Source organism: Tachysurus vachellii, chromosome 17, assembly GCF_030014155.1.
Source record: "Tachysurus vachellii isolate PV-2020 chromosome 17, HZAU_Pvac_v1, whole genome shotgun sequence".
Lineage (NCBI taxonomy): Eukaryota > Metazoa > Chordata > Actinopteri > Siluriformes > Bagridae > Tachysurus > Tachysurus vachellii.
In genome coordinates this window covers 19,602,584-19,627,566 of record NC_083476.1, presented here as the reverse complement: position 1 = coordinate 19,627,566, position 24,983 = coordinate 19,602,584, and the positions used below count along the sequence as shown (strand labels likewise).

At 39.8% G+C, this 24,983-nt stretch overlaps 1 protein-coding gene across 1 annotated transcript; it reads right to left on the bottom strand.

Moving 5' to 3' along the window:
- Positions 1-8,640: 8,640 nt before the first annotated feature.
- On the bottom strand, positions 8,641-21,075 carry slc13a5a (solute carrier family 13 member 5a). The gene is made up of 12 exons (XM_060891196.1): positions 20,848-21,075; positions 17,282-17,410; positions 17,051-17,187; positions 16,642-16,832; positions 16,355-16,535; positions 16,161-16,283; positions 15,436-15,648; positions 13,851-13,957; positions 13,206-13,327; positions 12,275-12,436; positions 10,148-10,285; positions 8,641-9,274 (listed from the first exon to the last, which is right to left on the bottom strand). Exons 1-12 carry the CDS (start codon positions 20,950-20,952, stop codon positions 9,149-9,151), a joined length of 1,734 nt encoding a protein of 577 aa, XP_060747179.1. The 5' UTR covers positions 20,953-21,075; the 3' UTR covers positions 8,641-9,148.
- Positions 21,076-24,983: the final 3,908 nt, after the last annotated feature.

The window sequence follows — 24,983 nt, the reverse complement described above, 5'->3', positions numbered from 1 at the left end:
GGCGAGGCAGGCGGGGGGAGCAAGGCACGCAGTGAGGCAGGCGGGGGGGAGCAAGGCACGCGGCGAGGCAGGCGGGGGGGGCGATGATGGCCAGCGTGCTGAAGAAATATCTTATTGGCCTGAAGAAGAAATATCTTGTTAGTTACCCTTTTTAACATTTTACTGGTACACTTGCATTCAAAAGTTTGCAATCGGTGTAAAGAAAGACTCTGGACTGTTGGCTTTCAGTGTCAGATGTGTGTTTGTCCCTCTGTTGATAACCTTGTACAGAATTTGTCGAGAGATAGAAGGGATAGCAACAAAATGGGATTTAATATAAATCGGGGAAATAATCAATGGAAGACTCCAGTGATCCCATTGTCTGGGAAGAGTCTGAGGAGAGAGACCTTTATATCTAAAGTTGCTTAGAGAATATTATTCAACTCAACTGTTTTGGGTTGTGAGGACCAGATTGGGCCCAGTGCCTGTTAGTGTAGCAGTTACACCAGTGCACCAGTTGCACCAACAGACACTCAGCATCATGCCCTTACACATTTTCATCATCTCTTTGGATTCATTACACTGTTCTATTGTGTTGTGTGGAAAAGCTGAGGCCATTCTCAAGCACTGCGCACAGACAAAATGCACACATCACTCAAAGCTCATGCAATTAAACGTGAAAACACTTAATTTCATGAAAAAAGGTGTAGGATTTTGACACTCACCCTGGAGCCGCAGCTGGACACATGAATGAAAGGGCGCTACTGAGGGTGCAGGGAAGCATCAGGTAAAGGGGGTTGATGCAGATGAACTAGGACTGGCAAAAAATAAAGAAATAAAAGAATCAGTTAGCACAAGATATTGTGTATGAAACATTTTGATGTACCCAATGTAGTTTGTTTTATAGTTTACTTTGATTAAGCATGAAATATGACATGATCTGATTAATTCATCTAGAGACCGTCAAATACTGCTTCAGTACAAGAAATAACATCTTAGTGAAAATATCTTCATCCAATTGTTATGTATAATGTTAATATTGTTATAAATACTAGTTGTATGTACTATCAACAATTATAATAATGAAAACAATAGGTATTATTATTATGAGAGAAACCACAAATAACCATCATGTCATCGTCGTCATCTCAGCAAGGTACAGTAGAAAATGTTGAGAATGATGCGTGTGACGTTTTTACGTTAGGGAAAAAAAAGTTCTGGGAATGACCCAGAAACAACATTGTGCACAGGCCCGCCACTCGGGCCTCATTTTCGGCCACCACCATCACGGCAAACGAAAAAACATCGCTTATTTAGAGTTAGGAGCTTAAAACACTCTTTAGGCTGGGGTAAAATCCCTTTATGTGCCCTAATACCCAAATAAGGTTTTAATTAAAATTAGGGTTCGGGATTTATTGTTCGAGGTCGGTCTGAATTAGGGTTCCAACCTCAGACGACGCCTAAGGTTATGTTTAGTGCTAAATGTTGAAGAATTTGGGATACAAACGCACTTTAAATCCCTGGTTATGTTTTGGGTTGGAAATTAGGTTTAGGGTTCGAAAAATTAGGGCTAGAAACACGGTTATGTTTAGGGTTAAAAATTGGAAATAGATTTTTAGAAAATCCTGAAATGTTTAGGGTTCAGGAATGGATAATGCACTAAATACTATTTAGGGCTAAGGGTACAGACTAAAATTAAAGCCCCCTTTAGCCCAACGAAATCCTAAATAGTGACACATATCTTCAGTAGTAAACCACAGAATCACAGGGTGTTCCAGCCTTTCATTACTATACACCCTCATCCATGGCGGCCAGCCGTAGGTCGATCGGTCCTCGGCTCGTGTCCCATAGCCAACTGAATAAATTATTTATCCATTTATTCAGATAAATAATCACTTTAAGAAAATAATCCTATTAATTTATTTATTAAGACAAATGATTATAATCATGGTTTCAGAGCGGCACATTGCTCTTATCATGATAATACAATAGCCGATTGAATAAATTATTTAAGATAAGTAATCCTATTAACTTATTTATTAAGATAAATGATTATATTTAAAGTTCTATTTACAATAATGTTAATAAAGACGTTAGAGCTGCACATTACTCTCATAATAATACCTGAACCATCATAAACAGGGGCGGTTCTAGAGGCGGGGCCACAGGGGCCCTGGCCACTGCTGAAATCTGATTGGCCCCCATTCCATCAATCGTCGACGAGAAGAGCAACCGGAGAATGTTTCACAACGAAAAATCATTAAAGGTGCACTGCCACACGTATTTCATTACTTTTGTGGTAATGTCTGAAGTTTACCATGGACTCTAACATTTTTTTGTGGAAATAATGCCTTGGTTATCTTGTTTCAAGCCATTCTAGTGTGGTATAGAAAGCCTGCAGGAAGACTCAGCTCGATTTGCGCCAGTTCTCATGAATATTCAAATGAGCTATGCTGCTTGGCTCCGATTGGCTAACTGCTAGGATATGAGAGCATGACTATTCATTCACCCGGCGCAATAAGTAGCCTAGGATAGAGGGAGTTTGTTTACAATCACCTTGAATTGCGGCAGAATGGCTTCTTCACAAGCCCGTTGACGTTCAGTCATCCTTGCTGTATAGGAAACTCACTGAACTACACGAATTCTGTGGGCGCGGTCTCAAGTGGGAGAGCTCATGAATAGTAATGAGCTCAGTCACTCTGACGTCAGAATGACCAGCTTTTCCAACTGACCTGATTTCTCCCCTTATTTCTTTTAAGTGGCTAGAACTGACCGGGGAGGTAGCAGTTCGTTTTCACATTCACGACACAACACAAACACATATGGACCGAACACATATCAAAAAAGACAAGTAAAAACGGTTTTGTGTGGAAGGGCACCTTTAAGAACTTTACTGGCTCATATTTTTTTTTATTATAGCGTTCCTAAGCCTAGGAAAAAGGATTAACTGCCAAAATGCATTTGCACCGTACTGAATAAATTACTTTGTGTGCTTGAATATACCCTGTACTTGGCCCATGAATGTAACATGTGGCCCCTTAATGGCCCCTGTTACAGAAAAATCCTAGAACCACCACTGATAATGAATATTTTTCTACATACATAAATAAGGTGAACATCAGTAGAACACCATGACTCACCTCCTTGCCAGTGGCCCTTCCGTTAACACCGCCAGGTTTTTCGGGGACACTCAAGCAGAGCTCCGGGCAACGCGTAATGAGGTGAGACCACTGACCCCGGCAGATGATCCCGAATCAGATCAACAAGCTTCTAATGGGTATCTCTCTAGGGAAAAACCTGTCAAAATGACAGCATAATCCCCCACCATATCAAACCTCCTCAATGGGAGGCCAGCCCAGGTTCTTAATCGTCTCCCTGACGGTGAATTTTCATTTTATATTGTAATTTATTTATTATATTATGACTAACACGTCGCAAAAATCGCTTTTTCTCTTTCTTTTGTCGTTCTGGAGTTATTAGTTAAAATATACTCCAAAATTGACTTCCCATGATTCCATGGGGCGCAGTTATTTAAAATATAGGTTTAAAACGTCTGAAACACCATATAAATGGTTGGAATTGGGTTAAAACCCGTATAATGTTGAATTTAACGAGATATTGGATCGCTGCTAAGGTAAAGTTCTGGCCAAAGTTTCCGGTCTAAACATTTTTTTAGCAAGATGGAGCATAGTTACGATCTCCCGATTATTTTTAATTTTATACATATATATATATATATATATATATATATATATATATATATATATATATATATATATATATATATATACGTATATATATATAATCAGTGATTATTTACCTATTTAGAAAATTAATTAGGTTTTTATAATTAAATTAATTTTAGGCCTAGTAACCTACGACGCCTATTCCTTCACTTGAATGTCTGCATTCGTGCCTGAGCTTTAACGCTCTGAACGGGGTAAGATTGGCCCGGCGGGTGCCTATTTTAGGGTCACACAAGGCCAGCAGAGCTCTATTAAGGATTATCTGAGGCAAGCATCGGCTTGGTGGTCGAGGCACGCAACCAGAGCCTAAGCTAACGATCGCCTTTCACCTCGGGTTGACCAGACCTCTGAGGGTGACATGAAATCATGGGTCCTTATTGGCCTTCTCCTCATTGTCCTCCTTGTGGGCAGCACAGACCCCTACGCTAGATTCAGGCTAATCCCAAATCGCGCTCCGGAAGCATAACCGATGACCCTTAATGCCATAATGCGCTTATGCCCCAGGTCCCTCCTACATCCCTCGTGCTTACGCCTCGGCACCTTTCTGTTCGGCCGCCCATAGAGCACGGATCACCCGTGTCATTCGGACCGATCGCTACAGCACGTGCTCGTGAATAAGCAGCGAAACTGTCGCCTCCAACTAATAAGGTGCCTCTGTTTGCTTATTTTTATGAAGTGGCCACCTACAAAGTCTATAACAGATATGATGATTATTTATAATTTTTTTATTAAAAGAAAATAAGAACAATGTGTTTTAGAAAGTGTTTAGGCTACAACATGTAAAACACGCTGGCTCTATGAGTCACTGTAAGTATTTGCATGAACAATACAGTGGTACACAAACACACTTTTACACACTACGAAATCTAAAAATCATTTTAAATGTTAATACACTTTTACTAGATGATCAAACACTGCTTCAGTACAAAAAATAATGTCTTAGTGAAAATATCTTCATCTAATTATAATTAATTAATTAATATTGTTATAATTACTAGTTGTATGTACTATCAATAATTATAATAATAAAAACAACAAAAATAGGTATTATTATTATTATTATTATTATTATTATTATTATTATTATACTAGAAACTACAAATAATATTAATCTTCAATTTTTATACACTTTCTTTTGGCAGGTTATTATTATTTGTGGTATAATAATAATAATAATAATAATAATAATAATAATAATAATAATAATAATAATAATAAGCCTTATTATTACATAATAATGCTTAACAATTATTATTGAATAATAATTAATAACATGGCGGGCACAGTGGCTTAGTGGTTAGCACGTTCGCCTCACACCTCCAGGGTTGGGGGTTCGATTCCCGCCTCCGCCTTGTGTGTGGTGTTTGCATGTTCTCCCCGTGCCTCGGGGGTTTCCTCCGGGTACTCCGGTTTCCTCCCCCGGTCCAAAGACATGCATGGTAGGTTGATTGGCATCTCTGGAAAATTGTCCGTAGTGTGTGATTGCATGAGTGAATGAGAGTGTGTGTGTGCCCTGCGATGGGTTGGCACTCCGTCCAGGGTGTATCCTGCCTTGATGCCCCGATGACACCTGAGATAGGCACAGGCTCCCCGTGACCCGAGGTAGTTCGGATAAGCGGTAGAAGATGAATGAATGAATGAATGAATTCATTAATAACATTGTTAATGATAATTTATTAAAAATGTACAGAAATAAGTTTAACACTCATTAATACTCTGTTAACTCTAATATCCAAACAGGAAAAACTCAATAACTTTAATTATGTTCACTTGCTAAAATGTGATTCTGTGCCATGTTTCTAACAATACGAGCATTAATATTACACCCTTTACATGTATCCAGATAAACAAAATAACTTCAAATAAAGTGTTTGACTTCATAACAAAATAAAGAAATCTTACACAAATCTGATTCCAGACATCTAGGTCTGACCTGAATAAGATTTATAAAGTAAAACAAAATCTACATACTGTACATTTGTATATTACAGTCATTTTTGACAAACTGTCGAGTAGCATAAGTGCCTCGACGGACTTCAACCATCAGACCGCTGTGCTGTTCGCCCAACTGGGAAATGAGTCTAAACTGAACAAGGCTCTTCCCCAGCTGTTGATGGACAGAGTGACGGACAGGATCCCGATGATGTTCATGACAATCCCTGTTTTGGCCTGAAGAAGAAATATCTTGTTAGTTAACCTTTTTAACATTTTACCCGTACACTTACATTTGAAAATTTTCAATCAGTGTAAAGAAATGAATGTTCTTCTGGCTGTGAGTCTGATCTAAAATGAGTCAGGAGTCGTTGGACTGTTGGCTTTCGGTGTCAGATGTGTGTTTGTCCCTCTGTTGATAACCTTATACAGAATAACCTTATACTTTTCCAACTGACCTGATTTCTCCCCTTATTTCTTTTAAGTGGCTAGAACTGACCGGGGAGGTAGCAGTTCGTTTTCACATTCACGACACAACACAAACACATATGGACCGAACACATATCAAAAAAGACAAGTAAAAACGGTTTTGTGTGGAAGGGCACCTTTAAGAACTTTACTGGCTCATATTTTTTTTTATTATAGCGTTCCTAAGCCTAGGAAAAAGGATTAACTGCCAAAATGCATTTGCACCGTACTGAATAAATTACTTTGTGTGCTTGAATATACCCTGTACTTGGCCCATGAATGTAACATGTGGCCCCTTAATGGCCCCTGTTACAGAAAAATCCTAGAACCACCACTGATAATGAATATTTTTCTACATACATAAATAAGGTGAACATCAGTAGAACACCATGACTCACCTCCTTGCCAGTGGCCCTTCCGTTAACACCGCCAGGTTTTTCGGGGACACTCAAGCAGAGCTCCGGGCAACGCGTAATGAGGTGAGACCACTGACCCCGGCAGATGATCCCGAATCAGATCAACAAGCTTCTAATGGGTATCTCTCTAGGGAAAAACCTGTCAAAATGACAGCATAATCCCCCACCATATCAAACCTCCTCAATGGGAGGCCAGCCCAGGTTCTTAATCGTCTCCCTGACGGTGAATTTTCATTTTATATTGTAATTTATTTATTATATTATGACTAACACGTCGCAAAAATCGCTTTTTCTCTTTCTTTTGTCGTTCTGGAGTTATTAGTTAAAATATACTCCAAAATTGACTTCCCATGATTCCATGGGGCGCAGTTATTTAAAATATAGGTTTAAAACGTCTGAAACACCATATAAATGGTTGGAATTGGGTTAAAACCCGTATAATGTTGAATTTAACGAGATATTGGATCGCTGCTAAGGTAAAGTTCTGGCCAAAGTTTCCGGTCTAAACATTTTTTTAGCAAGATGGAGCATAGTTACGATCTCCCGATTATTTTTAATTTTATACATATATATATATATATATATATATATATATATATATATATATATATATATATATATATATATACGTATATATATAATCAGTGATTATTTACCTATTTAGAAAATTAATTAGGTTTTTATAATTAAATTAATTTTAGGCCTAGTAACCTACGACGCCTATTCCTTCACTTGAATGTCTGCATTCGTGCCTGAGCTTTAACGCTCTGAACGGGGTAAGATTGGCCCGGCGGGTGCCTATTTTAGGGTCACACAAGGCCAGCGGAGCTCTATTAAGGATTATCTGAGGCAAGCATCGGCTTGGTGGTCGAGGCACGCAACCAGAGCCTAAGCTAACGATCGCCTTTCACCTCGGGTTGACCAGACCTCTGAGGGTGACATGAAATCATGGGTCCTTATTGGCCTTCTCCTCATTGTCCTCCTTGTGGGCAGCACAGACCCCTACGCTAGATTCAGGCTAATCCCAAATCGCGCTCCGGAAGCATAACCGATGACCCTTAATGCCATAATGCGCTTATGCCCCAGGTCCCTCCTACATCCCTCGTGCTTACGCCTCGGCACCTTTCTGTTCGGCCGCCCATAGAGCACGGATCACCCGTGTCATTCGGACCGATCGCTACAGCACGTGCTCGTGAATAAGCAGCGAAACTGTCGCCTCCAACTAATAAGGTGCCTCTGTTTGCTTATTTTTATGAAGTGGCCACCTACAAAGTCTATAACAGATATGATGATTATTTATAATTTTTTTATTAAAAGAAAATAAGAACAATGTGTTTTAGAAAGTGTTTAGGCTACAACATGTAAAACACGCTGGCTCTATGAGTCACTGTAAGTATTTGCATGAACAATACAGTGGTACACAAACACACTTTTACACACTACGAAATCTAAAAATCATTTTAAATGTTAATACACTTTTACTAGATGATCAAACACTGCTTCAGTACAAAAAATAATGTCTTAGTGAAAATATCTTCATCTAATTATAATTAATTAATTAATATTGTTATAATTACTAGTTGTATGTACTATCAATAATTATAATAATAAAAACAACAAAAATAGGTATTATTATTATTATTATTATTATTATTATTATTATACTAGAAACTACAAATAATATTAATCTTCAATTTTTATACACTTTCTTTTGGCAGGTTATTATTATTTGTGGTATAATAATAATAATAATAATAATAATAATAATAATAATAATAATAAGCCTTATTATTACATAATAATGCTTAACAATTATTATTGAATAATAATTAATAACATGGCGGGCACAGTGGCTTAGTGGTTAGCACGTTCGCCTCACACCTCCAGGGTTGGGGGTTCGATTCCCGCCTCCGCCTTGTGTGTGGTGTTTGCATGTTCTCCCCGTGCCTCGGGGGTTTCCTCCGGGTACTCCGGTTTCCTCCCCCGGTCCAAAGACATGCATGGTAGGTTGATTGGCATCTCTGGAAAATTGTCCGTAGTGTGTGATTGCGTGAGTGAATGAGAGTGTGTGTGTGCCCTGCGATGGGTTGGCACTCCGTCCAGGGTGTATCCTGCCTTGATGCCCCGATGACACCTGAGATAGGCACAGGCTCCCCGTGACCCGAGGTAGTTCGGATAAGCGGTAGAAGATGAATGAATGAATGAATGAATTCATTAATAACATTGTTAATGATAATTTATTAAAAATGTACAGCAATAAGTTTAACACTCATTAATACTCTGTTAACTCTAATATCCAAACAGGAAAAACTCAATAACTTTAATTATGTTCACTTGCTAAAATGTGATTCTGTGCCATGTTTCTAACAATACGAGCATTAATATTACACCCTTTACATGTATCCAGATAAACAAAATAACTTCAAATAAAGTGTTTGACTTCATAACAAAATAAAGAAATCTTACACAAATCTGATTCCAGACATCTAGGTCTGACCTGAATAAGATTTATAAAGTAAAACAAAATCTACATACTGTACATTTGTATATTACAGTCGTTTTTGACAAACTGTCGAGTAGCATAAGTGCCTCGACGGACTTCAACCATCAGACCGCTGTGCTGTTCGCCCAACTGGGAAATGAGTCTAAACTGAACAAGGCTCTTCCCCAGCTGTTGATGGACAGAGTGACGGACAGGATCCCGATGATGTTCATGACAATCCCTGTTTTGGCCTGAAGAAGAAATATCTTGTTAGTTAACCTTTTTAACATTTTACCCGTACACTTACATTTGAAAATTTTCAATCAGTGTAAAGAAATGAATGTTCTTCTGGCTGTGAGTCTGATCTAAAATGAGTCAGGAGTCGTTGGACTGTTGGCTTTCGGTGTCAGATGTGTGTTTGTCCCTCTGTTGATAACCTTATACAGAATTTGTCAGAGGGATATAAGGGATAGCGACAAAACAGGGGATTTTATATAAATCCACTGGGTACAGACATAAGGGAAAAACATGGAACAATTTAAAGGAAACAGAACTAAGGGACAAAGTGAGTTGACGATGACTAGGACTCAGCAAATATGTACACGAGAGAACATGTATAAATATAATAATTTATAAATATTTTTTATGGAAATAATTAATGGAGGAACAGCGTGCGGAGGCAGGAACGGAGTCAGGATCAACAGACGTGAGACACAAGATAAACAAAAACACATGGAAAGAAATAACAAAACGCCCCCTGGTGTTTAAACCGGGAATCGTCCAGGCAACTTAAGATGCTTATGAACAAGCACTTTGATTTCAACATCTTCCTTGAAGATAGAACCAACTGCGTGGAGAAACGAAACTTTTCTATGAATATATCGTCCCTAGTCAATTCTTAAAGTCCTGAGTATCTACTTTCATATGAGCTTCATATTAACACCACTGAGGAGTGAGACATGACGTTCAAATCAAAAAGACATTCAATCCTGAACATGGACACAAAATATTTTTCACCTCTGGCAAAAAGAGTTCATATGTAAATACCATAAAAATACATTACTGAAAGAACAAGTGATTTTTTTTTAAAGGGGGGGGTGATTAGTTCAGTTAATGATCCTCACCATGTCAGACACCTTCAGATACCCATAAGAGAAAACGATGGCATTCGGAGGAGTCGCCACTGGGAGCATGAAGGCGAAGGATGCGCTGAGGGTGCAGGGAATCATCACATATAGCGGGTTCATACCTATAAACTGGGACTGGCAGAAAATTAAAAGAATCAGTTAGCTCAAGGTATTGTGTCTGAAACATATTGATGTACCCAATGTAGTTTGTTTTATAGTTTGCTTTGGTTAAGCATAAAATATATGATATGATCTGATTAAGTCATATCAAATCATATCATAATAAATTCATTCATTCATTCATCTTCTACCGCTTACCCGAACTACCTCGGGTCACGGGGAGCCTGTGCCTATCTCAGGCGTCATCGGGCATCAAGGCAGGATACAACCTGGATGGAGTGCCAACCCATCACAGGGCACACACACACACTCTCATTCACTCACGCAATCACACTCTACGGACAATTTTCCAGAGATGCCAATCAACCTACCATGCATGTCTTTGGACCGGGGGAGGAAACCGGAGTACCCGGAGGAAACCCCCGAGGCACGGGGAGAACATGCAAACTCCACACACACAAGGTGGAGGCGGGAATCGAACCCCGACCCTGGAGGTGTGAGGCAAACGTGCTAAACACTAAGCCACCGTGCCCACCCATAATAAATTTAATGTTAACTTTATAAAACATAACTTCATTATTAAATTTAATTTAATAAATGAACAAATTTTTAAAGCGACTTAATGAACAGACAAGTTTTGGTTTGTACAACAGCATCTTTTTTTCACCCCATGACACACATTCACACCTATGATTATGGACTATTTTAACTAAATAAACTAAAATGCTAAATGTTTTCATGACCGGTTACTAAAATCCTGTTGGTTTGGCCATCGAAGCAGGCTGTCAGAATGAAATACAAACTTGCACACAGAAAGGAAAAGGTACAAAGAGTGCAAGGAAAGAAAGATCTGGCTGTGCTTCTGAAACGTCACGTTACACAAGAGCGAGAAAACAGGGCCGCAGATTTGCGAAACCTTCCATTAGCATCAACGAACCATCTTTTCTTCTCTCTCTCCTTGACAATGGCATCTTTAAAGCTCTGCCCTTGTGAGCTACATGAGCTGTGGCCCCACTCAAATCTGTCTATTCAGAAGCTCTCCTCACACTGGTCTACATTCATTAAGACATTTCAGTGTGTGCCAGAAGCTTTACAATGGCAGGGAGGAAAGGTGAAGAACCATGAGAGGGGGGTAGAGGCTTAAAAGACACTGTGAGGCTGTGGAGTAGTCAGGAGGTTGATTCACAAGCCATTAAACTCTGAATGAAAGTTTTTCACTCTGATTTTTATATAGTATATCAATTTAAATTACACTACATAAGAAAAACTTCAAAGTTCTGGGTTTTTTTCTCAATTCAATTCAATTTAAAATTCTAATTCAAATTCAATGTTTATTTTTAACTTGCTAGGAGTAAGAATTGCCATAAAAACAATACCTAACACATGTTAATACATAAAAACCTATCATAAGAAATTATGATTCGAGAGCTTAAAATTCTAACAACAACAAAAAAATCGCAGTCGTCTGCTCCAGATGAGTCAAAACAGAATATATGAACTGTTATTTTTTTTTTTAATAAGATAACTGAGTATTAATTAAGCAGCTAAATCTTTGGCTGTTAGCTAATTAATGATTGGCAGGAAGCTAATGCTAGCATAGCTGAACTAGCTGAACGTTACTTAAATAGTTACTCAACGCATTTAACATCACTGTAGGAAACCTGCATTTAAATTTTACAACGTCTACTTTAAGCTTCCACTAAATTCCCAGAATTTATTTACAAATAAGTATTTTTGAGATTTGTCTTTAGAGTTCGGATTTATTTAGCCCGTCATTTTAAACGAAAAAAAATAAACTGAAGAAAAAAAAACGTATTTAACGTGACATTAACACCTACGATCAAAAATATTCTAAATTCTGGTTACTATTATTGATTTCGAATTAAAATATTTGAGCATTGTGATGAAATATTTGCCAGGTAGAGAGATAAACGATTCTTATGATTTAAAGCCCAGTGGTAACTGATTGCATGTGTGAAATGAATTGAAAGGAAATACGCATACCATAGAGGCGATGATCGGGAGAAACAGGGTTGCCGTGGCTACGTTGCTGATGCATTCTGTAAAGGTGGCGATCATCAGGCACACGATAATAACAATAGCATACTGAGGAATGGTCTGGAGTGGAGTCATCTGTTCCCCGAGCCATCTGGATAAACCTGATTCCTGTATGTGGAGAAATTTCGGTATTGTTTGTACTGATCTACTGATATGTTTGTTTTATATATATATATATATTCATTCATTCATTCATTCATCTTCTACCACTTATCCGAACTTCCTCGGGTCACGGGGAGCCTGTGCCTATCTCAGGCGTCATCGGGCATCATCGGGCCAACCCATCGCAGGGCACACACACTCTCATTCACTCACGCAATCACACAGTAGGGACAATTTACCATGCATGACTTTGGACCGGGGGAGGAAACCGGAGTACCCGGAGGAAACCCCCGAGGCACGGGGAGAACATGCAAACTCCACACACACAAGGCGGAGGCGGGAATCGATCCCCCTATATATATATATGTACTAGAAAACTACACTATTCAAAATAAATGTTTGCTAGTGAGCTTAGTCAATGTGTTCTAGACGGATTTGTGTGGTTTTTGCAGCAGAAATAATACGAGTGCTTTTCGGCAGTTTGTTCATAAAGATATTGTTTTCGTTTGACATACAGCCTCCATTTAAGTAACACGGTACAGAAGGTCCAACTTTTATCCTAAGTTCCTACTGGACATCAAATGAATACTTAGGTTTTTGTGCTAGTCACACAAAGTCCCATAAACGTAGCAATAACATTGTTGTGATGAGTCACATGACAGACTCTCAAGAAAATCATACAGATTATATATTGTAGGCATGCCCTCATTTCATCTGGCCTTATATAGTTCCTGCTGATATCAGCTCTGGAGGTTGTTGCTTCTGTGCATTTTACCTCACTGCCCTTAGCTAGAGCAAAACCTCCTCCGAGTAGCAAGATTATACTCCACGGCATCTTCTTGTGCACCACCGGCCAGGACAGCAAAGTGGCCCGAGGTTCAATGTTGGACTGAGGATCTGCAACACAATGTGGAAAATATTCACTGTTTAATTAAACAATCAGGTGCCGGATTCCAGATGTTTCCAATCCACCCTGAAACACGGAGTAAAGAATTACAGTAACTCAGGACTGACAAAACCTGACAAAAGGTAGTGTAGATTCTTATACTGTATCTTTTTACAACGTTTAACTATCCATCCATTCTTACACCACTTGTGGTACCTGGTTGCGGGGAACCTCGTGCCCAACCTAGGAGACTCAGTGGACAAGGCATGGGACACCCAGTCTCAGGGCACAATTACCCACATGCTCACACACTACGGACAATTTAGAGATACAGTACGAATCAGCCTACAAGGCATGTCCTTAGACTGGCGGAGGAGACCGGAGAACTCAGAGGAACCCGGGAACACTCAACACCACAGGTGTAAAGCAACAGTGATGTCCACCATGCCACCGTGTCCCTATAGACACGGTGTTTGTTGCTCTTTAAGGGTTTTAATAGCTAAGTATGGAACCCCAGGGTAGGAACGTCCTCACCTGTGCCGAAGCTCTGTGTCCTCCAAAGGAACAGGCAGGGCGGCTTAGCGGGAAGCACGAAGAGAAGAGCGGCGACAAACATCGCCACTGTGGCGTCTGTCACGTACCTGTCCAGAGGTAGATTAGACCGTGAGAGATGATAATAATGGCGTTTTGTACGTTGACGATCCTGCAGATTATTATGTACATCATACACACTGTGTCTAGTATAATAACGTCGCAGCGATGTGGTGTGATGAGGATGTGTTCGTTGTTAACAGCGTTATACAAATTTAAATTGAACTCGACTGAACTCATTTCCCTAAAAAGTTCCAGTCGATTTCAGATACTAAAATTCTAATATATATAAAAACCAAATGAATTCTGTGGTATTCTGTGGTATAACATCTTTGTGTATTGTGAGCGCACGATTAATATCCTGGACTCGCTATCAACTCGCCAGTTGAATAATTGATCATTACACCGCTATGTACACAACCTCTATTTGCAGATTGTATCCTTTTGGAAACCCCATTCACAAATCTTCAGCCATTTGACCTACGTGCTTTGCCACATTATCTGATACGAGGATACACACACATTGGGTGCACTAGGCTAAAGATCAGTTCCTTTTTTTTTTCATTATCGCTTGTTTTAGAAAACTCTAAAAGAACAACAGTTTTTATTTTCTTGATTTTTTTTTTCCTGATCAAAACACTCTGTTCTGTTTTCTACTTGGTTGCTATTTAATTAATGTAGTGAATAATCAAATTTACTTAATAGTGTGTGTAATTTTTGAGCTTCCTGCGAGTCAAAGTGCATCTGATGACATTAGATTCGCTGTCATTTGCGTCACTGTTTGCTAACAGTGGTCTAAACATCCGAGGAAACCTTTACCGCAAAACGTACGTTCTAGTCATCGATAAAAGATAAGAATGGACTTTCAAGCCTTTTCCTAGCTGCCTCATTACCTGCTGAACTTTCTGTGCTGTTTAAATCTTATTTTTAACGTGAAGTTCGTTAACAGTCACGGTATTAACATTGACAACCAGACTTTCTGCTACTGTTACTGAAAGTCATTAACTTCACACTTTTCCCCAGGTGTCCAAAAATGGAGTTTGCTCCTGTTTTTGTTTGTGTCCATGTTGATCATTGAGTGTCTTTGTCATGTCTCATTCCACAGTGGTGGTTAATATTAAGCTCATATGAAAGTAGACACTCAAGAAATTTTTCTAGTCTACTAAGGGAGATAGATTCATAGAAACGTTCCAAAAATAAAAAAACGGTTAATTTTTTTCCATCTTCAAAGTAAATGTTAATATCAAACCAATTTCTGCTCTCTGAGAAAGCACCAAGGGTTTGTTCATAAGCCGCTAAAATCTGAAGGTTTTCAACAGAAGGAAAAACACACATCTTACACTGAATCCAACAGAGTCCTGACCAGAGTCCTGTATGTTTATACTGATTGAAAAGGTGCCATGTGTGTACTGGTCTTTTATTTGTGTCTTTGTAGAATTATTACACATGTATACTCAGAAATGGTCTAGAGATTTCTAAGCAAAAAGATCAGAATTAGTCATGTATGTTGGTCAAAACTGATCCTTACTCTTTATCAGCGTTGAAAAGGTGTGTTGCCCAGCCGTCCACATAACCTGGGTCGCGACTGAACCATAGAGCCACTAGCAGGCCCAAGAGTGTTAAAACGCTTATTTCTCCAAAGGACATGGGCCCAAGTCTACGATGCTCCTCGTAGATCACGTTATACGCAGCGATCTCTTTCTCCGTCCTCACCGTGCCGCAGCCCCACGTTTTTCTGAAACTAGATCGAGAGATATCAGTATGGTGTCATAATATCATACAAACACGTAGAAGCCTTTATTTTGTCACATACATGTTAGAGCACAGTGAAAATCTTTCTTCACATATCCCAACTTTGAAGGTTGTGGTCAGAGCGCAGGGTCAGCCATGATACAGTGCCCTTGGAGAAGAAAGGGTTGCTGAAGGGCCCAAAAAATGGTAGCTTGTCAGTGCTGGGGCTTAAACCCTGATCCTCTGATCATCAACCCACAGCCTTAAACACAGGAGTCTCCACTGCACTGGGTTTTCACATATCCCAGCTTATTATCAAGCTTGGGTCAGTGTGGTCCCCCTGGAGTAGGTGGGGCTAAGGGCCTTGCTTAGGAACCTAACATCAATAGCTTGGCAGTTTGGAGGCTTGAACCCCATCCTTCTGATCAGTAACCCAGCTCCTTGACCGCTTTGTCACCACGTACCCAAAAAACACACACTAGTAAATACATTTATGACAGTCAGTAATGTTGTATCACTTACTTGCAGCCCAGGAACACAATCTGTAACCACAGCCAGGCTGCCAACAGCATAATAATCATGTTAGGGAAGGCGAACCCAAACCAGGAGGCAAAGTTTACAACATCTGGGTTGTCTGGGAAGAGTCTGAGGAGAGAGACCTTTAGATATAAAGTTGCTTAGAGAACATTATTCAACTCAACTGTTTTGGAACCTACTGGTTCATTTGTCCTGTGAGGACCAGATTGGGCCCGGTGCCTGTTAGTGTAGCAGTTCCACCAATGCTAGCAGCATAACACACACTCAGCATCATGCCCTTACACATTTTCATCATCTCTTTGGATTCATTACACTGTTCTGTTGTGTTTTGTATGGAAAAGCGGAGGCCATTCTCAAGCACTGCGCACAAACAAAATGCACACATCACTCAAAGCTCATGCAGTTAAAGCTGAATAAAATACTTTTAATAATTTCATGAATAAAGGTGTAGGATTTTGACACTCACCCTGACCATTAGCCTGTACATTAGGCAGGTTCTCCTCATGTTCTGAAGGAGCTCCAGCTTCTTCTTCGTCTCCCGCTGTGTTGAGTTGCTTCAGCACCGCCTGCACTATGGGCACCATCATGGCCGTAGTGGCAGTGTTACTGATCCACATGGAGAGGAACGCTGTCACGCTCATGAAACCTAACATCAGCCTGCACAGAGTTAGTTAACGTGTCACCAGACATCAACAATGAATAATCAGCACTGTGAATGGCAGTACAAACAGCACAACACACCTAAAGGTGTTGCCTTGTACTTAATTGCAGTTATCTCTGCAATAAACAATCACTTTTTGAAGCTAATCATTATGCCATATGTGTACACATCAAAACAACATGATGCGTGCCAAAACACACATGATGGGACTCACAGGGCAGGTCGCACCCCGACGCTGAGCAAAAATCGCAATGCAATGCGTTTGTGCAAATTCCAGTCCTCCACAGCGACGGCTACCATCAGACCACCCAAAAACAGCATGTTTGTGTCCTTCAGGTACTGCATGCAAACCTAACACACACACACACATTTGTATAGTTAAGTAGGCTTTATTTAAAAAAAAAAAGGAAAATTAATGTATGTGTATAAATGTGACAAACCGTACATCCTTAGAGGTCATGATACCAAACAGAGGAAAGAGCACAACCGGTAAGAGAGCCGTAATAGCCAAAGGCAGCACCTCGGTACACCAGTACACTGCCGTCAGCCCGATAACGTAGGCACAACGAGCTTCCTGCAGAGTCCAAACATTGTAAAGATAAAAAAAGATAAAGACAATAACTTTCTCTCTTACTGACAGATGCTGATAGTCCTATACAGAATAACAGCCCTGTTAGTGGTAGTAACTAGAAAAACACACACACACACACACACACACATACAGTTTAACTTACATTGCATTATATTTTTAAAATCAGAATACAAGCATTCAGTATTTTATCTTTTTTTTTAACATCCTTTCAGTTTTCCTGTCAGACAAAAAAAAATAATATTAATAATATTATCATTTTTATTATCATGTCTTTAGCAATAACTTCATCCTAGTCTGGTCAGGGTCATGGTGGTTCCACACCAGGAGCACTGGGTGTAAGGCACTGAAATCAAAGAACCCACAAGAACCCACATGAAACAGGACAGCTGTGTCACTGTCTAAAGCTAGTAAATATACTAATCAGTAACCAGATGTATGGTTCTCGGTTATTCAGACTACAGGCTGCACAATGGTGATATATTCAGGGTTCTAATAATGTGATGGCACATTGTGTATATGTGTGTGTGTATGTGCGTGTATGTGTGTGTGTGTGTGTATATGTGTATACGTGTGTGTGTGTGTATGTGTATATGTGTGTATGTGTGTGTATATGCGTATGTGTGTGGGTGTGTGTGTGTATATGTGTGTGTGTGTATGTGTGTGTATGTGTATATGTGTGTGTATGTGTGTGTTTATATGTATGTGTATATGTGTGTGTGTATATGTGTATACGTGTGTGTGTGTGTGTGTGTATGTGTATATGTGTGTATGTGTGTGTATATGCGTATGTGTGTGTGGGTGTGTGCGTGTGTATGTGTGTGTGTATATGTGTGTGTATGTGTGTGTATATATGTGTGTATATGTGTATGTATATGTGTGTGTTTATATATGTGTGTGTATATGTATGTGTATATGTGTGTATATGTGTGTATATGTGTGCGTCCCTTTAGAGAAGCAGTGGGATGTTTGATCATGCGTCACACGATGTCCTCTCAACCTGCCAAGGCGCACGAGACTAATCATTAATCACCAATTTAACTATTTCAACTAATTAGAAATCATTATTTAACTTTTCCAGTGCACGTGAAGATGATGATGATGATGAAGATTATGAAGATGATGATTCACTCTTAAAGCACGTTCTATTTCTTAAATCAGAATCAGAACAGTAGACAGTAGTAACTGGAACACTGGACAGTAGTAACTGGAACACTGGACAGTAGTAACTGGAACACTGGACAGTAGTAACTGGAACACTGGACAGTAGTAACTGGAACACTGGACAGTAGTAACTGGAACACTAGACAGTAGTAAGTAGAACACTACACAGTAGTAACTGGAACACTGGACAGTAGTAACTGGAACACTAGACAGTAGTAACTGGAACACTGGACAGTAAGTAGAACACTACACAGTAGTAACTGGAACACTGGACAGTAGTAACTGGAACACTAGACAGTAGTAACTGGAACACTAGACAGTAGTAACTGGAACACTGGACAGTAGTAACTGGAACACTGGACAGTAGTAACTGGAACACCAGACAGTAGTAACTGGAACACTGGACAGTAGTAACTGGAACAGTAGACAGTAGTAAGTAGAACGCTGGACAGTAGTAACTGGAACACTGGACAGTAGTAACTGGAACACCAGACAGTAGTAACTGGAACAGTAGACAGTAGTAAGTAGAACGCTGGACAGTAGTAACTGGAACACTGGACAGTAGTAACTAAAACACCAGACAGTAGTAACTGGAACAGTAAACAGTAGTAACTGGAACACTGGACAGTAGTAACTGGAACAGTAGACAGTAGTAAGTAGAACACTGGACAGTAGTAACTGGAACACCAGACAGTAGTAACTGCAACAGTAGACAGTAGTAACTGGAACACTGGACAGTAGTAACTGGAACAGTAGACAGTAGTAAGTAGAACACTGGACAGTAGTAACTGGAACACTGGACAGTAGTAACTGGAACACTAGACAGTAGTAACTGGAACACTGGACAGTAGTAACTGGAACACTAGACAGTAGTAACTGGAACACTGGACAGTAGTAACTGGAACACTGGACAGTAGTAACTGGAACATTAGACAGTAGTAACTGGAACACTGGACAGTAGTAACTGGAACAGTAGACAGTAGTAAGTAGAACACTGGACAGTAGTAACTGGAACACTGGACAGTAGTAACTGGAACACTAGACAGTAGTAACTGGAACACTGGACAGTAGTAACTGGAACACTAGACAGTAGTAACTGGAACACTGGACAGTAGTAACTGGAACACTGGACAGTAGTAACTGGAACACTAGACAGTAGTAACTGGAACACTACACAGTAGTAACTGGAACACTAGACAGTAGTAACTGGAACACTGGACAGTAGTAACTGGAACATTAGACAGTAGTAACTGGAACACTGGACAGTAGTAACTGGAACACTAGACAGTAGTAACTAGAACACTGGACAGTAGTAACTGGAACACTGGACGGTAGTAAGTAGAACACTAGACAGTAGTTACTAGTACACTGGACAGTAGTAACTGGAACACTAGACAGTAGTAACTAGAACATTAGACAGTAGTAACTAGAACACTGGACAGTAGTAAGTAGAACACTGGACAGTAGTAACTGGAACACTGGACGGTAGTAAGTAGAACACTAGACAGTAGTTACTAGTACACTGGACAGTAGTAACTGGAACACTAGACAGTAGTAACTAGAACATTAGACAGTAGTAACTGGAACACTGGACAGTAGTAACTGGAACACTAGACAGTAGTAACTAGAACATTAGACAGTAGTAACTAGAACACTGGACAGTAGTAAGTAGAACACTGGACAGTAGTAACTTGAAAACTGGACAGTAGTAAGTAGAACACTGGACAGTAGTAATAGAACACTGGACAGTAGTAACTGGAAAACTGGACAGTAGTAATAGAACACTGGACAGTAGTAATAGAACACTGGACAGTAGTAACTGGAAAACTGGACAGTAGTAAGTAGAACACTGGACAGTAGTAACTGGAACACTGGACAGTAGTAACTAGAACACTGGACAGTAGTAAGTAGAACACTGGACAGTAGTAATAGAACACTGGACAGTAGTAATAGAACACTGGACAGTAGTAATAGAACACTGGACAGTAGTAATAGAACACTGGACAGTAGTAATAGAACACTGGACAGTAGTAACTAGAACACTGGACAGTAGTAATAGAACACTGGACAGTAGTAATAGAACACTGGACAGTAGTAATAGAACACTGGACAGTAGTAATAGAACACTGGACAGTAGTAATAGAACACTGGACAGTAGTAACTGGTCCTCCACAGTGTTACTAGCAGGTTTAATGTGTAAACTAGAATAACAGACTGATGTAAGTCACTTGTACACAACTTTCTGCAGCGATACATACCGTGGTTCCGATGACCAGGGGCAGGGGCAGGAGAAGAAACGGACTGCAGAAGAGGATAAGTCCATTCTTCGATCTACAGATGGCTTTAAACAGCAACCCGAACATTGTTTCTTCTTTCTGTCTCCTTTATACTTCAGTGATGTCACGCTGCTTAGGCACGAGTAAAGCACGCGCACTCGGCTACTGCTGAGAAGGTGCGCGCGCGAGGGAGAAACAGCGTTTACCAATGAGAGCACAAGCTCTCTCTCTCTCTCTCTCTCTCTCTCTCTCTCTCTCTCTCTCACACACACATATACTGTGTCCCTTTAGAGAATCAGTGGGATGTTTGATCATGCGTCACGCGATGTCCTCTCAACCTGCCAATGCGCACGAGACGTGAACTAATCATTAATCACCAATTTAATTATTTCAACTAATTAGAAATCATTATTTAACTTTTCCAGCGCACGTGAAGATGATGATGATGATAATGAAGATCACTCTTAAAGCACGTTCTATTTCTTAAATCAGAATCAGAACAGAACACTGGACAGTTGTAACTTGAACACTGGACAGTTGTAACTTGAACACTGGACAGCATAGATATATACACTAGATGTCGCCTTGTATACGGCAGTACATTGGAACGAATGCGTCAATTGAGCCGCCATCTTGGTACAGGGGACCCCCTACTCTTAATGCATTAGCGTCAACGTAGGCAAAGAAATAAAATCACCATAAATCGGCATGAATGCAATTTTCTAGTTTTTTTTTGGTCGTTCCAAAGGTCAGATATGTATTTATCATTAAGTGCAGAGAAATTTTAAGGTTTTGATATTAAGATAATCTCACTCACTCTCACTCATTTTCTACCGCTTATCCGAACTACCTCGGGTCACGGGGAGCCCGTGCCTATCTTAGGCGTCATCGGGCATCAAGGCAGGATACACCCTGGACGGAGTGCAAACCCATCGCAGGGCACACACACTCTCATTCACTCACACACTACGGACAATTTTCCAGAGATGCCAATCAACCTACCATGAATGTCTTTGGACCGGGGGAGGAAACCGGAGTACCCGGAGGAAACCCCCGAGGCACGGGGAGAACATGCAAACTCCACACACACAAGGCGGAGGCGGGAATCAAACTCCCAACCCTGGAGCTGTGAGGCGAACGTGCTAACCACTAAGCCACCGTGCCCCCATTAAGATAATCTACTTTTTCAATATATAATGCATAGTGTTAAAAGGTGTAAGTTTATTAGTTACATTCTTCAACTTGAATAAACTTCAAATGAACAATCACTACTTACCTTATAGCCTACTGCATGCAACACTGCTACAATGGTGTGACTATACATGTTCATTTAAACATTAAAATTGTATTGGTTTATTAAATATGATACACAAAGCAATTTGCAGGTGGAAGCAAATCACAAATTTGAGAGGAACATAATGTGAACGTTAGATAGTTGAGGTGCCAAAGACCGTTCAATCTTTTATTTATTCCTTTCCCGCAATACTTTTACCACATTAAATAAGTATGTACTAAAGTCACATAAACCAAAAAAAACCAAAAACAAAGTTTGACTTTGAGGCTGAACTTGTTTGTTACACTGACAACCTAACTGGTGACATCCTTCCTATTTAACACATATTTAAAAAAAAAGTGTTTAGTGTCCCTGCAACAGTCCATGACTGACGTCTCTGTTTATCACTTGGGAATCTACAAACAGTTTCAGATTCTGATTATTTTATTTAATGCCATGTCAGCAATCAAAAGCTATTTTCATGGCAAAGATTCAATTACAAAAACACAAATATCATATAAATACAATAAAAACAAAACAAATATAAACAGCAAGTCATTCATTCATTCATTCATTCATTTTCTACCGCTTATCCGAACTACCTCGGGTCACGGGGAACAGCAAGTCATATTATAATATTTTTTTAAATTAACATAAGATAAAAAAATCCAAAACCTTTTCAGGCATAATGTCATTAAATATGTCCTTAACTTCCTGAGACCCGTATGCTACTGTTGTGTACATTACAATTTCTACTGACTGTTTCTCTTAATTCATAGCTGATAACTATAAATTTAATCAGTGTTTTCAAGGAAGCAGTTTGGCAAAAGTAGTAACTGGAACACTGGACAGTAGTAACTGGAACACTAGACAGTAGTAACTGGAACACTGGACAGTAGTAACTGGAACACTGGACAGTAGTAACTGGAACACTGGACAGTAGTAACTGGAACACTAGACAGTAGTACCTGGAACACTAGACAGTAGTAACTGGAACACTGGACAGTAGTAACTTGAACACTGGACAGTAGTAACTGGAACACTGGACAGTAGTAACTGGAACACTGGACAGTAGTAACTGGAACACTAGACAGTAGTAACTGGAACACTGGACAGTAGTAACTTGAACACTGGACAGTAGTAACTGGAACACTGGACAGTAGTAACTTGAACACTGGACAGTAGTAACTGGAACACTAGACAGTAGTAACTGGAACACTGGACAGTAGTAACTGGAACACTAGACAGTAGTAACTGGAACACTGGACAGTAGTAACTGGAACACTAGACAGTAGTAACTGGAACACTGGACAGTAGTAACTGGAACACTAGACAGTAGTAACTAGAACACTGGACAGTAGTAACTGGAACACTGGACAGTAGTAACTGGAACACTAGACAGTAGTAACTAGAACACTGGACAGTAGTAACTGGAACACTGGACAGTAATAACTGGAACACTAGACAGTAGTAACTAGAACACTGGACAGTAGTAACTGGAACACTAGACAGTAGTAACTAGAACACTGGACAGTAGTAACTAGAACACTGGACAGTAGTAACTGGAACACTGGACAGTAGTAACTGGAACACTGGACATGGGATTTTCACACCAAACAGTCTGAATGATACACAGAATGGTGAGAAAAACAAAAGAAAACTCTGAATGAGGGACAGTCCAATCAGATTGGTTCGAGCTGTCAGGAAGGATATAGTAACTCATAATTACTCCTTACAACCAAAGTGAGCAGAAAAACATTTCAGCATGCACAAAACTTTCCCATCTTGACTGTTGAAGATTGAAGAAAAATGTCATCTGGTCTCATTCACCATTTATACATCACTGTAGCTCATCTATATCCGTATAATAGAAGAGTTTAGATTTAGGGCACTGAATCTGTCTAGACTTATACAGCTCTGAGATCTCAGCTGATTGTTAGCCTATTCTGAGAGTCTGAAAGAGTGAAACCGAGCAATAATAAAATATCCCGAAGCTAGATAAACATACCAGAGAGGTAAGGCTTGGAGAGTATGAGAAAGACTTGTGCATGGAGGGGTAAAACATAGAGGATTGACTGTTAGTCTTGCTGAAACTCTACACAGTGTGAGCTAGCAGGCATACGAACAGGCCTGCTGAGAGACTGACAATGGAGCTCTGTACAAGAGCAAGGATGAGGTTTCCTTAATCATCACATTCTTGAGTGCAAATCTGATAAACCCGGGCTTGGTCTCAGGTTTAAGGTTGGCCAGCCTCTGCTATTTTTTTGTTTCATGTTTGTATGTCTACACGTCTAATTGTCTAAACAATTGTTTAAATTTTGTTGAACATCGGATTGCATTTTAATCTCATTGATGCAAGTAAAATTACTAGACATTTTAATGGTCATCTTTACCTCTGACCCATTTACTCATCCATCCATCCATTTGTTTGTTCAATCATCTTTATGGATCCAGAGCCAATCCCATTCAACACTGGCCAATCATCCACACAATCATCCACTCTTATTCCCAACTAAGGGTAATTCAGCAAAGTCATTCTGCCCCGTGTTTATTTGGACAGAAGGAAAAAATAGGGACCCCTGGACAAAGCCAGACAGTAACCTGAGCTCCTGGAGCTGCGAGGCTTCGATGCACTTCAATGCACCGCCATTCATTTCTCCTTGTCTTAAAATCTTTTTATCTCTCTTATCTCTATCTCTTAATGGTTCATTATTTTCAATCCCAAAACAGAAATATTATTTGATGAGCCTTATTAAATTTTTCTTCTCAGCTTCCTAGATTCCTAAGTAATGAACCAGTCTATCGTATAAGTTTATGCACTGGTAAGGACGCCGGCTTTCTATTG